The sequence below is a fragment of the Somniosus microcephalus genome, chromosome 30, assembly GCF_052327205.1.
Source record: "Somniosus microcephalus isolate GS21.2 chromosome 30, FLI_Smic_1.0, whole genome shotgun sequence".
Lineage (NCBI taxonomy): Eukaryota > Metazoa > Chordata > Chondrichthyes > Squaliformes > Somniosidae > Somniosus > Somniosus microcephalus.
Genome location: NC_141016.1, coordinates 21,241,630 through 21,258,662, shown reverse-complemented (window position 1 = coordinate 21,258,662; position 17,033 = coordinate 21,241,630). Strand labels below are relative to the sequence as shown.

The following is a 17,033-nucleotide window of genomic DNA, read 5'->3' as shown; positions in this document are numbered from 1 at the left end:
CTTACGTTGCACCTCTACCCATCCCTCTCTATCTATATTATCACTTTCCCATCTCACTATACTACCCTCACACTCACCCTCATAAACATAACATAAGAACATAAGAAGTAGGAGCAGGAGTAGGCCATACGGCCCCTCGGGCCTGCTCCACCATTCAATAGGGCCATGGCTGATTTGAACCTATACTCACATCCACTTCCCTGCCCTCTCCCCGTAACCCCTAATTCCCTTATCAGCTAGGAAACTGTCTATCTCCATTTGAATTTATTTAATGTCACAGCTTCAACAGCTCTCTGAGGTAGCAAATTCCATAGATTTACTACCCTCTGAGTGAAGAAGTTTCTCCTCATCTCAGTTTTGAAAGGGCAGCCCCTTATTCTAAGATTATGCCTCCTAGTTCTAGTCTCACCCATCAGTGGAAACATCCTCACCGCATCCACCCGATCAAGCCCCCTCACAATCTTATATGTTTCGATAAGATTGCCTCTCATTCTTCTGAATTCCAATGAGTAGAGGCCCAACCTACTCAACCTTTCCTCATAAGTCAACCCCCTCATCTCCGGAATCAACTGAGTGAACCTTCTCTGAACTGCCTCGAGAGCAAGTATATCTTTTCTTAAATATGGAAACCAAAACTGTACGTAGTATTCCAGGTGTGGCCTCACCAGTACCCTGTATAACTGAAGCAAGACTTCCCTGTTTTTATACTCCATCCCCCTTGCAATAAAAGCCAAGTTTCCAGTGGCCTCCCTGATCACCTGCTGTACCTACATACTAACCTTCTGTGTTTCATGCACCAGGACCTCCAGATCCCTTTGTACTGTAGCACTTTGCAGTTTCTCTCCATTTAGATAATAACTTGCTCTTTGATTTTTTCTGCAAAAGTGCATAACCTCACACTTTCCAACATTATATTCCATCTGCCAAATTTCTGCCCACTCACTTAGCCTGTCTATGTCCTTTTGCAGGTTTTTTATGTCCTCCTCACTCACTCCTTTCCCTCCCATCTTTGTATCATCGGCAAACTTGGATATGTTGCACTTGGTCCCTTCCTCCAAATCGTTACTATAGATTGTAAAGAGTTGGGGTCCCAGCACTGACCCCTGCGGAACACCACTAGTTACTGATAGCCAACCCGAGAATGAACCATTTATCCTAACTCTCTGTTTCCTGTTAGATAGCCAACCTTCCACCCATGCCGGTATATTACCCCAATCCCGTGATTTTTTATCTTGTGCAATAATCTTTTGTGTGGCACCTTGTCAAATGCCTTTTGGAAGTCCAAATACACCACATCCACTGGTTCCCCTTTATCCACCCTGTTTGTCACGTCCTCAAAGAAATCGAGCAAATTTGTCAAACATGACTTCCCCTTCACAAAACCATGCTGACTTTGTCCGATTAAATTATGCTTATCCAAATGTCCTGTTACTGCTTCCTTAATAATGGACTCCAACATTTTACCAACCACAGATGTTAAGCTAACTGGTCTATAGTTTCCAGCCTTCTGTCTACCTCCCTTTTTAAACAAGGGCGTCACATTAGCAGTTTTCCAATCTGCTGGGACCTTTCCTGAATCCAGGGAGTTTTGGAAAATTACCACCAATGCATCCGCAATCCCCACCGCTACTTCTCTCAAGACCCTAGGATGTAAGCCATCAGGTCCAGGGGATTTATCCGCCTTTAGTCCCATTATCTTACCGAGTACCACCTCCTTAGTGATTTTAATCGTGTTTAGATCTTCCCCCACTAAAGCCCCCTGTTTGTCCAGTGTTGGGATATTTTTAGTGTCCTCTACTGTAAAGAATGATACAAAATATTTGTTCAGCGTTTTTGCCATCTCCATGTTCCCCACCACTAATTTCCCGGTCTCGTCCTCTAAGGGACCAACATTCACTTTAGCCACCCTTTTTCTTTTTATATAACTGTAGAAACTCTTGCTATCTGTTTTTATATTTTTTGCTAGTTTACTTTCATAATCTATCTTCCCTTTCTTAATTCATCTTTTAGTTATTCTTTGCTGGCATTTAAGCGTCTTATGGAATTTGGCTATCTCTAACTTAAGTTGAGGGTGAATTAATGGGGAATCCGCTTGATCTGGGATAGCCCAAAAGGGCTAGGACTGTAATTATCCCTTCAGGCAAGGCTTTTTTGACACCATCTCCCAAACCCATGACCTCCACCACCTACAAGGACAAGGGCAGCAGATGCACGGGAACATTATCAGCTCCAAGTTTCCCACCAAGACAGACATTATCCTTACTTGGAAATATAGCACCGTTCCTTCATCGTCACTGGGTCAACATCCTGGAACTCCTTCCCCAATAGCCCTGTGGGTGTACCTTCTCCTCAGGGACTGCAGCAGTTCAAGAAGGTGGCTCACCAACACCTTCTCAAGGGCAGTTAGGGATTGCAATAAATGTTGGCCTTGCCAGCGACACCCTCATCCTGTGAATGAATAAAAAAAATATTTTTTAGTGAATTTGATTGAGGGATAAATATTGGCCCAGGACACTGGGGAGAACTCCCCCTGAGTCCACCTGAGAGGGCAGACAGGGCCTTGGTTTAAAGTCTCATCTGAAAGGCAGCACCTCCAACTGTGCAGCACTCCCTCAGTACTTTCAGGGGTGATTTTCTCAGCCCCGAGAAGGCGGGTATGGAGGCGGGACTGCCGTGAAAATGGCAGAATTTGGGGGCGGGTGGCAAACCCGCCCCCAGCCCGCCTCCATGCCATCTTCCCAGGAGGCCGGTTGCTGTGCCACACCGGGTCCCGTCTCCTTGGAGGCAGGAAGGGATTAAAGCCTATTAACTGCCTGTTAACAGGTAGTTAACAGGCAGAAAATAGGATAATCCTGTTTTTGCCTTCACAAGTGCAGGCTTCCCGAAGGCTCCAAAACCCGCCAGGGTCACCGAGGCGAGTAATAGGTCTGCGGGGGTCGGGGGGGGTGTTGCAAAAGTGTGGTGTGAAGGTGATGGGTGCAAGAGTGTAGAGGTGAGTATCTGAGGTAAGTCCTAAGTGTTTTTAAAAGTGTACTTACGTTTGTTTCTTCCTGCAGGCTTCAGTCGGTTTCTATACGGAGGGTCTCGCACCTCCGTGTTGCACATGAGAGATGTCCGTTGCATTCTCAGATGCAACAAACATCTCATTTCTGCAAAAGAAAAACGTTGATGAGGCCTTGTATGCAAGACCTCATCAAACTACACAGAATGTCAGTGTTTGACAGCTTCACAGAGCTGTCAAATGATGACATTTCTTCTTTCATACATTGACGTGCTCTACCATCGGCTTTGCCCTAATTGGCCTGCTGAGCCCGCTGGGCGGGCTTAACAGGGTCAATCAGGGGATATTCCCGCTGATTGGCCAGAAGCTGATGGAGGCGGTACTGAAACCCGACAAGTGGGAGTCCCGCCTTCAAAAGCTTCCCATTGAGATAATCACCCCCGAAGTGTCGGCCTGGATTATGGGGCTCAAGTCTCTGGAGTGGGGTCTTGAACCCATGACCTTCTGCCTCAGAGGCAAGTGTCAGTGCACAACCCACTGAGCCACGGTAGAAACTCCATGTCAACGGCTGCCCAGCTTTGAGCAGAAATATCATCACAGTGTCAGGACACAAAGGGTTAACCGTTTGCCACGAAGGCAAGAAAAAGTGATGTTTTCTCACTAGTTCTCTATTTCCTCATTTGACTCACAGTGACACATCAACACTTGCTAAATAAATACACAGAGCAGCACAGGAAGGTCATTCGTGCCCAGCAGTGAATGTCAGCAATTACTCTCCAGGCGACTAGTCGGAGAGGCCCTGGGTAAGTAACGGATCGATTATAATTCACTTCCATGACCAACGTCGTCCTTTGTTGGTGTTGTGAGTTTATAAGCACAGATTCCAATGACTGATGCCTTTTCAAAATTTCTACTTATTATTGAGGTCTGGGCTTGGGGCTGAAGTCTGTCGTACAGGACATCTTTCTAGTTCAAGGAACAAGGGAAGTCCAGAGATTGAGCACAAGATCCCGGCCGAAGCACCCAGGGCCAGTACTGAGGGAGTGCTGCACTGTCAGAGGGGCAGTACTGAGGGAGTGCTGCACTGTCGGAGGGGCAGTACTGAGGGAGTGCTGCACTGTCAGAGGGGCAGTACTGAGGGAGCGCTTCACTGTCGGATGGACAGTATTAAGGGAGTGCTGCTCTGTCGGAAGGGCAGTACTGAGGGAGTGCTGCTCTGTCGGAGGGGCAGTACTGAGGGAGAGCTGCTCTGTCGGAAGGGCAGTAGTGAGGGAGTGCTGCACTGTCGGAGGGGCAGTACTGAGGGAGCACTGCACTGTCAGAGAGGCAGTACTGAGGGAGTGCTGCTCTGTCGGAAGGGCAGTACTGAGGGAGCGCTGCACTGTCGGGGGCCAGTACTGAGGGAGTGCTGCACTGTCGGAGGGGCAGTACTGAGGGAGCGCAGCACTGTCGGAGGGGCAGTACTGAGGGAGTGCTGCACTGTCAGAGGGGCAGTACTGAGGGAGCACTACACTGTCGGAGGGGCAGTACTGAGGGACTGCTGCACAGTCAGAGGGGCAGTACTGAGGGAGCACTGCACTGTCAGTGGGGCAGTACTGAGGGAGTGCTGCACTGTTGGAGGGGCAGTACTGATGGAGTGCTGCACTGTCACAGGGGCAGTACTGGGGGAGTGCTGCACTGTTGGAGGGGCAGTACTGAGGGAGAGCTGCATTTTTCGTGGGGCAGTACCACATTCTCACCACTCTCTTGGTAAAGAAGTTTCTCTTGAATTCCCTGATGGATTTTTAGTGACTATATTATATTGATGGCCCCTAGTTCTGGTGTCCTCCAACAAGTGGAAACATCTTCTCTACGTCTACCCTATCGAACACCTTCATCATTTTAAAGACCTCTGTTAGGCCAGCCCTCAGCCATCTCTTTTCAAAGAAAAAAGCCCAACCTGTTCAGTCTTTCCTGATCATTATATCCTCTGCTATCACCTTCGTAAAAATAGTTTCACTTGCGGGACGATGATTTCTATTTGAACCGATGCTTCATGTTAAATTTATCTAAAAGGATCCATTCTCTGTCTGTTAGGTTTCACAGATAAACCCATGATATTCCCTGCTGAAATTATTGCAGGAAAGCGTGTGGACGTAAGCTGCACTTTCAACACCACGTGCAAGGGAAGAGCACCTGTCTTAACCTGGGTCAAACCAGCTGACATACCCGGGTCAGTCTCAAACAGTGTAACTCAGCATGGCGTCACTCTGACATATACTGCTGTTCTGACCCTGATCCCATCACTCAAGCACCACGGGAAAACTCTTACCTGCAGGGTCAGTTATCCATCTGTTTCATCGGAGCGGACCCTCACACTAACTGTGCAATGTAAGTATGGACATCCTTTATGCTACATTACACATAATTGTCTACATTGCACACAGCAAGATCCCACAAACAGCAATTTTTTAAAATTAGTTCCTGTGATGTGGGCATTGCTGGCAAGGCCAGCGTTTATTGCCCATCTCTAATTACTCCTGAGAAGGTGGTGGTGAGCCACCTTCTTGAACCGCTGCAGTCCGTGCGGTGAAGGTATGGAGGGAGTTCCAGGATTTTGACCCAACGATGATGAAGGAATGTCGATATATTTCCAAGTCAGGATGGTGTGTGACTTGAAGGGGAATGTGGAGGTGATGGTGTTCCCATAAGCCTGCAGCCCTTGTCCTGAATGTCGTCCAGGTCTTGCTGCATGTGGGCATGGACTGCTTCATTATCTGAGGAATTGCGAATGGAACTGAACACTGTGCAGTCATCAGTGAACATCCCCACTTCTGACCTTATGATGGAGGGAAGGTCATTGATGAAGCAGCTGAAGAATGTTGGGCCTAGGACACTGCCCTGAGGAACTCCTGCAGCAATATCCTGGGGCTGAGATGATTGACCTCCAACAATCACAACCATCTTCCTTTGCACTAGGTATGATTCTAGCCAGTGGAGTGTTCATCACCTGATTCCCATTTACTTCAATTTTACTGGGGCTTTTTGTTAACACACTTGGCCAAAGGCTGCCTTAATGTCAAGGGCAGTCACTCTCACCTCCGCTCTGGAATTCAGATCTTTTGTCCATGTTTGGACCAAGTCTGTAATGAGGTCGGGAACTGAGAGGGCTTGGCGGAATGTGAACTGAGCATCTGTGAGCAGGTTATTGGTGAGTAAGTGTCGCTTGATAGCACTGTCGATGATACCTTCCATCACTTTTCTGATGATTGAGAGTAGACTGATGGGGCGGTAATTGGCTGGATTGGATTTGTCCTGCTTTTTGTGGACAGGACATACTTGGGCAGTTTTCCACATTGTCGGGTAGATGCCAGTGTTGTAGCTGTACTGAAAGAGTTTGGCTGGAGACGTGGCTAGATCTGGAGCACAAGTCTTCAGCACAACAGCCGGGATGTTGTCGGGGCCCACAGCCTTTGCTGTGTCCAGTGCGCTCAGCTGTTTCTTGATGTCATGTGGAGTGAATCGAATTGGCTGAAGACTGACTTCTGTGATGGTGGGGACCTCAGGAGGAGGCCGAGATGAATCATCCACTCGGCACTTCTGGGTGAAAATGGTTGCAAATGCTTCAGCCTTGTCTTTTGCACTCGCATGCTGTGTTCAGCCATCTTTGAGGATCGGGTTATTCATGGAACCACCTCCTTCCGTTAGTGGTTTAATTCTCCACCACCATTGACGACTGAATGTAGCAGGACTGCAGAGCTTTGATCTGATCCATTGGTTGTGGGATCGCTTAGCTCTGTCTACAGCATGCTGTTTCCGCTGTTTAGCATGCATGTAGCCCTGTGTTGCAGCTTCCCCAGGTTGGCACCTCATTTTTAGGAATGGATGGTGCTGCTCCTAGCATGCTCTTCTACACTTCTCATTGAACCAGGGTTGGTCCCCTGGCTTGATGGTAGTGTTAGAGTGAGGGATATGCCGTGTCATGAGGTTACAGATTGTGGTGGAATACAATTCTGCTGCTGTTGATGGCCCACAGCACCTCATGGATGCCCAGTTTTGAGCTGCTAGTTCTGTTCTGAATCCATCCCATTTAGCATGGTGGTAGTGCCACACAACACAATGGAGGGTGCCCTCAGTATGAAGATGGGATTTTGTCTCCACAAGGACTGTGTGGTGGTCACTCTTACCAATACTGTCATGGAGAGATGCATCTGCGATAGGTAGATTGGTGAGGATGAGATCAATTATGTTTTTCATTCATGCTGGTTCTCTCACCACCTGCTGCAGTCACAGTCTGGCAGCTATGTCCTTCAGGACTCGGCCAGCTCAGTCAGTAGTGGTGCTACCGAGTCACTCTTGGTGACGGACATTGAAGTCCCCCATCCAGAGTACATTCTGTGCCCAAGTGACTTTCAGTTCTTCTTCAATGTGGTGTTCAACATGGAGGAATACTGATTCATCAGCTGAGGGAAGGTGTTAGGTGGTAAACAGCAGGAGGTTTCCTTGCCCATGTTTGAGCTGAAGCCATGAGACCTCATGGGGTCCGGAGTCAATGTTGAGGACTCTAGGGACACTCCCTCCCAACTGTATACCACTGTGCTGCCACCTCTGGTGGGTCTGTCCTGTTGGTGGGATAAGACATACCAATCATGGTGATGGAGGAGTCTGGGACATTGGCTGAAAGATAGGATTCTGTGAGTATGACTATCTCAGCTTTTGCTTGACAAGTCTGTGAGACAGGTCTCCCAGTTTTGGCACAAATCCCCAGATGTTGGTGAGGAGGACTTTGCAGGGTCCAGATCACGTGTCTTTATTGATAAATGTTGCTCAGGACACTGGGAAGAACACTTCTTTGAATACTGTCACGGGATCATTTACGTCCACCTGAGAGCACAGATGCGGCCTCGGTTTAACATGTCATGCGAAAGATGGCACCTCCAAACTGTACAGCACTCCCTTAGTACTGCCCCCCCGACAGTGCAGCACTTCCTCTGTACTGTCCCCCGACAGTGCAGCATTTCCCTGGTACTACCCCTCCGACAGGTCCGTGCTCCCTTAGTACTGCAGTAAATTGTCTGCCTGGATTACGTGCTTTGTGACAAAGAATGTTGCATTGATATAACAGTTAACTGATATTTATTTGTTTTTAGACGCACCACGGAATCTCTCAATTACTTCCCTTGATACGATTAAAGATTCGTTGATCAATATAAAAGAAGGGAATTCTGCAGTGATACTCTGCTCTGTCACAAGCTTCCCAGCTTCTAACCTGACGTGGCGACATCTTGGTCTCACAATGAACAGAACAACATCCAACAATGAGCTGTGGTTGGAGTTTGCTAATGTTACATCCAGGGTCACTGGAGACTATCAGTGTGTGGCTGAGAATGAACATGGAGCAGTGGAGAGGGGCATAGCCGTCACTGTGGAATGTGAGTGTACAGATACTTTCACATCTCTCTAAATACAAAAAAAAATTGGCCCGTAATTTCCGATAGGAGGCTTCCTGCGTGAGGAGGACTCCTATCGGAAAAAAATCTACGCTCTTACCTGAGGTCTCCCGAGGTCCGGACACTTCCAATGCTGGGCCTCTCCACTGCGTCCCTGGGATCACGTAGGCCAGGCCAGCCAATAGGAGAAGGGAATCTTCCTTCATACTTTTGACAGATAGAACCGTCAAATATATGAATGGAGATCACCCCAAAAAGACACTAAAACATTAGACTAATTTTTTAAAAACTCACGTTTTTAAAATGAGTTAAAATTACATTAAATTAAACATTTTAATCTAACATTTATTTTTTGAAAGAAATATTTCAAGGGGGGAGAAATTCGGTGGAGCCGCAAACGGGGCGCCAAGCTCGCCTGGGCGCCGGAATTAGCGCAGCGATCGGAGCAGTAGTGACCGCCGGAAATTCAGCTTGAGCGCCCCAAGAGGGAGACGGGGCGAGGCTCAAGGCGCTCCGCGTCCCTCTTAGAGCGCTGAAACTGAATATCGCAGCGCAACGTGCCGCAGCGCCACACGCTGCGGCATGGCGCGCTGCGGTACTGCAGGCCTTCCTCCCATTCTTAAGGGGGAGGGGCCTGCACCAGCACGATCAGAGATCGTGAGTGCCGGCAAAAGAGCCCGGCACCGAGGAGAAGTGCCGGGCTTTCGGAAAACAGCCGGCACTACCACGGGGGGAGATCAGGAGGCCGGGGACGGAGGTGCTGGCAGGTGACCACCGAAAAAAACGGCCGCCCCGCACCTCCACCTTAATTTGCGCCACTGCCACCACAGGAAGGCCCCGTGAACCGGGCGCGATTTGCGAACGGCGCTACAGAGGCGGACGCTACCGAATATCGAGATCGAGGCAGTAGCGGGGCACTGTGCACACCAATGACGTCATCAGTGGCGGCGCAGCGCAACAGGCTAACGCCGCCATTAGCGCCCCAGCTAAATATCGCGGGAGGCATGGCCAGTGGCGCTAAAGCCACTGAGTACCCTCTTTAGGCGCTAACTGGTGGCGCAGCCCACCGAATTTCTAGGCCAAGGTTTTTACAGGGCTAAAAATAAACTTACCTTTTTTAAAAGTTTTTTAAAATTATAAATGAGTGAAAAAACATTGTTTTTTACTTTTTTCAATTCTTATGCTGTTAAAAGCAGGTCTTACGCCTGCTTTTTCCAGGTGTAAGATTTGTAAGTTTTTTTAGCGAGCGGAGGTTCTGCAGAAAGCGGAACTCTCCCCCCGCAGAGGCTCTTCTCCAGGGCAGGCGTCTGATCTGTCAAGAGCATTCTTGACATATTGGAAATGCTGGTTTTCAGCGCATGCGCTTCGCATGCACTGAACCCGGCATTTCCGATGTCCCTACGGGTGTGAACACAGCGCGTACACACCCATAGGCATCGGAAAATACGTGCCAATTTCTATGGGAGACTGTGGAATTTACCAAGCCTATGACACACACTCACATGCACATAAACACCATATACAGTCTCTGACTCTCCTCTCCCTCCTTCTTTAAGATAACCTTTGAAACCTACCTCTTTAACCAAGCTTTTGGTCACCTGTCTTAATATCTCCTTATGTGGCTCAGTGTCAATTTTTGACTGAGCATCTTAAAGGAGGTGGGAGAGGCGGAGAGGCTTAGGGAGGGAATTCTTGAGCTTAAGGCCTAGACGGCTGAAGGCACAGCCGTCAATGGTGGAGCGAAGGGAATCGGGGATGCACAACAGGCCAGAATTGGAGGAATGCAGAGATCCCAGAAGGTTGTCGGGCCAGAGGAGATTAATGAGATAGGAAGAGGCGAGGGCCATGGAGGGAACTGAACACGAGGGACTTTATCAAAGGCCTTCTGAAAATCCAAATACACCACACCACTGGTTCTCCCTTATCTATTCTACCAGTTACATCCTCAAAAACTCCAATAGGTTTGTCAAACATGATTTCCCTTTCATAAATCCATGTTGACTTTGTCTAATCCTGTTGATATTTTCTAAGTGTCCTGTTATCACATCCTTTATAATAGACTCTAGCACTTTCCCTACTACTGATGTTAGGCTAACTGGTCTGTAGTTCCCTGTTTTCTCTCTCTCTCCTTTTTTAAATAGTGGTGTGACATTTGCCACCCTCCAATCTGCAGGAACTGTTCCATAATCTATAGAATTTTGAAAGATGACAACCAATGCATCCACTATTTCCATGGCTACCTCTATTAGTACTCTGGGATGCAGATTATCAGGCCCTAGGAATTTATCAGTTTTCAGTCCCATTAATTTCTCCAACACTATATTTTTACTAATACCAATTTCCTTTAATTCCTCTTTCTCATTAGGCCCTAGGTTCCCTAGCATTTCTGGGAAGTTACTTGTGTCCTTTTCCGTGAAGACAGAACCAAAGTATTTGTTTAATTGCTCTGCAATTTCCTTGTTCCCCATTATAAATTCTCCCATTTCTGACTGTAAGGGACCTACATTTGTCTTCACTAATCTTTATCATGTTACATACTTGTAGAAGCTTTCACAATCTGCTTTTATGTTCCTTCCAAGTCCCCCAACCAGAGTACATTCCGTGCCCTAGTGACCCTCAGTTCTTCTTCAAAGTGGTGTTCAATATGGAGGAATACTGATTCATCAGCTGAGGGAGGGTGCCCATGTTTGACCTGAAGCCATGAGATTTCAATGTTGAGGACTCCCAGGGACATGCCCTCCCAACTGTATGCCACTGTGCTGCCACCTCTGGTGATTCTGTCCTGTAGGACATACCAAGGATGGTGGTGGAGGAGTCTGGGACATTGGCTGAAAGTTATGATTCTGTGAGTATGCCTGTGTCAGCTGTTGCTTGACAAGACTGTGGGACAGGTCTCCCAATTTTGGCAAAATCCGCAGATGATAGTGAGGAGGACTTTGCAGGGTCCAGATCATGTGTTTTTATTGATTAATGTTGACCAGGACACTGGGAAGAACACTTCTTTGAATGTCATGGGATCTTTTACGTCCACCTGAGAGCGCAGATGCGGCCTCGGTTTAACATGTCATGCGAAAGACGGCACCTCCAAACTGTGCAGCACTCCCTTAGTACTGCCCCCCGACAGTGCAGCACTTCCTCAGTACTGTCCCCCGACAGTGCAGCATTTCCCTGATACTACGCCTCCGACAGGTCTGTGCTCCCTTAGTACTGCAGTAAATTGTCTGCCTGGATTACGTGCTTTGTGACAAAGAAAGTTGCATTGATATAACAGTCAACTGATTTTTATTTGTTTTTAGACGCACCACAGAATCTCTCAATTACTTCCCTTGATACGATTAAAGATTCGTTGATCAATATAAAAGAAGGGAATTCTGCAGTGATACTCTGCTCTGTCACAAGCTTCCCAGCTTCTAAACTGACGTGGCGACATCTTGGTCTCACAATGAACAGAACAACATCCAACAATGAACTGTGGCTGGAGTTTGCTTATGTTACATCCAGGGTCGCTGGAGACTATCAGTGTGTGGCTGAGAATGAACATGGAGCAGTGGAAAGGACCATAACCATCACTGTGGAATGCGAGTGTACAGATACTTTCACATCTCTAAATACAAAAAAAATAATGGCCCGTAATTTCCAATAGGGGGCTTCCTGCATGCGGAGACCTCCTATCGGATAAAAATCTATGCTCTTACCTGAGGGCTCCCAAAATGTGCAGGGCCCGCGTATCCCAGGGGTGCATGCGGTTCGCAAGCATCCCTGGGATCACGTGGGCCAGACCAGCCAATAGGATAAGGGAATCTCCCTTCATACATTTGACAGATAGACCCGTCAAAAGTATGAATGGAGATCACACCAAAAAGACACTAAGACATTAAATACATTTTTTAAAAACCATCATGATTTTAAAATTAGTTAATATTACATTATATTAAATATGTTAAACAAAAATTGAATTTTTTGAATAAAATAATTGAAGTTTTTTACAGGGCTAAGAATGAACTTACCTTTTGTAAAAGTATTTTTAAATTATAAATGAGTGAAAAAAAAATTTTAAACTTTTTTTCAACTCTTGTGCTTGTAAACCCAGGCCTTATGCCTGCTTTTTGCAGGCGTAAGATTTCTAAGGGTTTTCTGCGAACCGAGGTTCATATAGGGCAAGGCCAGTATATGGAGTTAGGGCACAGATCAGCCATGGTCTCGTTGTACGACAAAAAAAGCTCAAGGGGATGAATGACCTGCTCCTGTTCCCATGTTCCTTCATATGGTCCTATGTGGCTCGGTGTCAAATTTTGTCTGATTTATGCTCCTGTGAAGCACCTTGGGAAGTTTTACTATGATAAATGTGCTATATAAATGCAAGTTGTTGTAGTCTGATACAAGTCAGCTGATTGTTGCATCACTTCGAGCAGAATCGTCCCAGGGATGAGGGACTTCAGTTACAGGGAGAGACTGGAGAAGCTGGGGTTGTTCTCTTTAGAGCAGAGAAGGTTAAGGGGAGATTTAATAGAGGTGTTCCATATCATGAAGGGTTTTGATAGAGTAGATAGGGAGAAACTGGAGGCTGACTAATATTACATCTTTAGATATTACACATAAAGATATTACATACATACATTGATTTTACATATAAATGTTTCACAGTAAAGGAAGCCTTACATTTATATAATGCTTATATGGTCCCAAAGCGCCTTACAGCCGATGACGTACTTTTCAAGTGTAGTCACTGCTGTAGTGTAGGAAACATGATCGCCAATTTGCACACAGCAAGATCCCACAAACAACAACATGATAATGACCAAATAATCTGTTATTTTAGTAATGCTATATATATAACATATATAGATATTACATATATAAAATGGTTCACTAATATTCCTTTAGAGAAGGTACCCTGCTGTTGTTACCCAGTCTGGGCGTATATGTGACTCCAGTCCCACGCCAACGTGGTTGACTTTGAACTACCCTCTGAAGTGGCCACTCAGTTTGTATCAAACCAGCTACCAGCACCTCATGGAATCATAGAACCATAGAATCATTACAGCGCAGTAGGAGGTAATTCGGCCCATCGAGCCAGTGTCTGCTCTCTGCAAGAGCACTTCAGCTAGTCCCCATCCTCCGCCCACTCCCGTAGCCCTGCAAATGTTTTTCCTTCAGTGACTTACCTAATTCCCTTTTGAAAACCATGATTGAATTGGCTTCCACCACCCTTTCAGGCAGTGCATTCCAGATCATAACCACTCACTGCGGAGAAAGTTTTTCCTCATGTCGCCTTTGGACCTTCTGCCAATCGCCTTAAATCTGTGTCCTCTGGTTCTCGACCCTTCCGCCAATGGGAACAGTTTAACTCTATCTACTCTGTCTAGCCGCCTCCTGATTTTGAACACCTCTATCAAATCTCCTCTCAAACTTCTCTGCTCTAAGGCGAGCAACCCCAGCTTCAAGAAGATTTCCCACCACCACCTTCTCAAGGGACAGCTAGGGTAAGGCAATAAATGCCGGCCTTGCCAGCGACGCCCACATCCCGAGAATGAATTGCCAAAAATTGAGCGAGTGCATCACTTCTCGAGGTACATCGGAGCATTGTTCTAAAACTGTACTGCAGTAATTAATGGCTGTTTTTACAGGTAGAGCCTCCAATAAATGTAAAGTAAGATTGCTTGCAGCTGGGATCATGTTGACTGTTGAACTGGCTGGATTCTTAATCTTCAAGTGCATGAGAAAGTAAGTGCGAAGGTTTAACTTTTTTTAATCAAAGTCTTTCCTTCAATCTTCCCTCCTTAAGTCAGTGATTGGTTAAGCAGCAGACGCCACTCCCATACGTGGTCCCTGTGTCCCCTACAATCTGGAGTGTGTCTTTCATGGCCCAGTATCCAGGTGGATGTTAACGAGACCCAGAGATCCGTCACTATGCACGCTAGCTGCTGGATTGTATCAGGTCACCTTGTGATTTGACAAAACCACAGTGACTACATTTCGATAAACAATTGATTGTCTGTGGAGCACTTTGGGATGTCCCGAGGATGTGAATAAATAACTGCACATTCGTATGTTCTATCTTTCACTCTCTGATTTAGATTCACTAGGATGGTACCAGAACTGAGAGGTTATAACGATCAGGAAAGACTGAACAGGCTGGGGCACTTTTCTTTAAAAAAGAGAAGACTGAGGGGTGACCTGATAGAGGTCTTTATGATTATGAAGGGGTTTGATACACTTAGAGAAGATGTTTCCATTTGTGAGGGAGACTAAAACTTGGGGTCATCAATATAAGATAGTCGCTAATAAATCCAATCAGGAATTCAGGAGAAACTTCTTTCCCAGAGAGTGGTGAGAATGTGGAACACATGGAGTTGTTGAGGCGAATACCATAGATCCATTTAAGGGGAAGCTAGATAAGTACATGAGGGAAACATGAATAGAAGGATATGTTGATAGGGTTAAATGAAGAGGGATGGGAGGAGACTGATGGGGAGCATAAACACTGGCATGGACCAGTTGGGCCAATTAAGGGGAGATTTAACAGAGGAACTCAAAATCATGATGGGCTTTGATAGAGTAAATAGGGAGAAACTGTTCCCACTGGCCGAAGGGTCGGTAACCAGAGGACACAGATTTATGGTCATTAGTAAAAAAGCCAGAGGGGTTGATGAGGAAAAATATTTTTACACGAGTTGTTATGAAAGGGTGGTGGACGCAGATTCAATAGTAACTTTCAAAAAGGGAATTGGATAAATACTTGAAAAGGAAACATTTTCTGGGCTATGGGGAAAGAGCAGGGGGGAGTGGGACTAATTGGAGAGCTCCTCCAAAGACCCAGCACAGGCACGAGGGGCTGAATGGCCTCCTTCAGTGCTGTGTGATTCTATGATTCTATTTATGTGGACAGAAGCGATTTAAAGATACAGCTCAGTAGTTGTTGTAATGTTACAGTGGGGTCTGGGTCTGTCCTGCACTGACACGCTGATATATGATAACAACAGTGCGATATTCTGCTATTTCAGGAGAAAGGCAGCGACTGAGAAGAGTGCTTCACAGACCAGTGACATTGCAATGACTGACAGTCCACTCTCCGCAAAGCACCAGGTACAGCAGCTTTTTGCAGTTAGTCCGAAGTCTTAATCTCAGCGTGTAGACAACACGTATCAGAGATTTCCAGTTGGGTTGTCCATGATATTCAGCCTATGGTGTCAGCTGTGGCTCAGTGGGTTTAGCACTCTCTCTCACTCGCCTCTGAGTAAGAATGTCATGAGTTTGAGTCCCACTCCAGAGATGTGAGCCCCATAACCCATTCCGACACTCCCAGTGCAGAACTGAGTGAGTGCTGCACCGAAGTAGCTCTGCAGTGTCGGAGGGGCAATACTGAGGGAGTGCTGCAGTGTCAGAGGGGCAGTACTGAGGGAGTGCTGCACTGAGGGAGTGCTGCATTGTCAGATGGGCAGTACTGAGGGCGCGCTGCATTGTCAGGGGCAGTACTGAGGGACTGCTGCATTGTCAGAGGGGCAGTACTGAGAGAGCACTGCCTTGTCAGAGGGGCAATACTGAGGGAGCGCTGCGTGTCAGAGGGACAGTACTGAGGGAGTGCTGCAGTGTCAAAGGGGCAGTACTGAGGGAGTGCCGCATTGAGGGATTGCTGCATTGTCAGAGGGGCAGTACTGAGGGAGCGCTGCATTGTCAGGGGCAGTACTGAGGGAGCGCTGCAATGTCGGAGGGGCAGTACTGAGGGAGTGCTGCATTGTCAGAAGGGCAGTACTGAGGGAGCGCTGCATTGTCAGGGACAGTACTGAGGGAGTGCTGCATTGTCAGGGGCAGTACTGAGGGAGTGCTGCATTGTCAGAGGGGCGGTACTGAGAGAACACTGCCCTGAGAGAGGGGCAATACTGAGGGAGCGCTGCGTGTCAGAGGGACAGTACTGAGGGAGTGCTGCAGTGTCAAAGGGGCAGTACTGAGGGAGTGCTGCATTGAGGGATTGCTGCATTGTCAGAGGGGCAGTACTGAGGGAGTGCTGCATTGTCAGGGGCAGTACTGAGGGAGCGCTGCAGTGTCGGAGGGACAGTACTGAGGGAGTGCTGCATTTTCAGAGGGGCAGTACTGAGGGAGTGCTGCAGTGTCAAAGGGGCAGTACTGAGGGAGTGCTGCATTGAGGGATTGCTGCATTGTCAGGGGCAGTACTGAGGGAGTGCTGCATTGTCAGGGGCAGTACTGAGGGAGCGCTGCAGTGTCGGAGGGACAGTACTGAGGGAGTGCTGCATTGTCAGAGGGGCAGTACTGAGGGAGTACTGCATTGTCAGAGGGGCAGTACTGAGGGAGCGCTGCATTGTCAGAGGGGCAGTACTGAGGGAGCACTGCATTGTCAGAGGGGCAGTACTGAGTGAGCACTGCCTTGTCAGAGGGGCAGTACTGAGGGAGTGCTGCATTGTCAGAGGGGCAGTACTGAGGGAGCGCTGCATTGTCAGGGGGGCACTACTGAGGGAGTGCTGCATTGTCAGAGGGGCAGTACTGAGGGAGCGCTGCATTGTCAGAGGGGCAGTACTGAGGGAGTGCTGCATTGTCAGAGGGGCAGTACTGAGGGAGTGCTGCATTGTCAGAGGGGCAGTATTTAG

At 47.5% G+C, this 17,033-nt stretch overlaps 1 protein-coding gene and 1 pseudogene across 1 annotated transcript in view; one reads left to right on the top strand and one right to left on the bottom strand.

The window, feature by feature from the left end:
• The window catches only part of LOC147098002 (sialic acid-binding Ig-like lectin 10), a 69,358-nt gene extending 55,200 nt beyond the window's left edge, over nt 1-14,158 (top strand). Inside the window, exons 2-5 of the mRNA XM_085970802.1 lie at nt 5,078-5,371; nt 8,131-8,412; nt 11,727-12,014; nt 14,064-14,158. Of these exons, the coding sequence (XP_085826928.1) occupies nt 5,078-5,371; nt 8,131-8,412; nt 11,727-12,014; nt 14,064-14,158 (959 nt within the window). The remainder of the gene's footprint in view (nt 1-5,077; nt 5,372-8,130; nt 8,413-11,726; nt 12,015-14,063) is intronic.
• Nucleotides 6,094-6,814, bottom strand: LOC147098003 (uncharacterized; annotated as a pseudogene).
• Nucleotides 14,159-17,033: the final 2,875 nt, after the last annotated feature.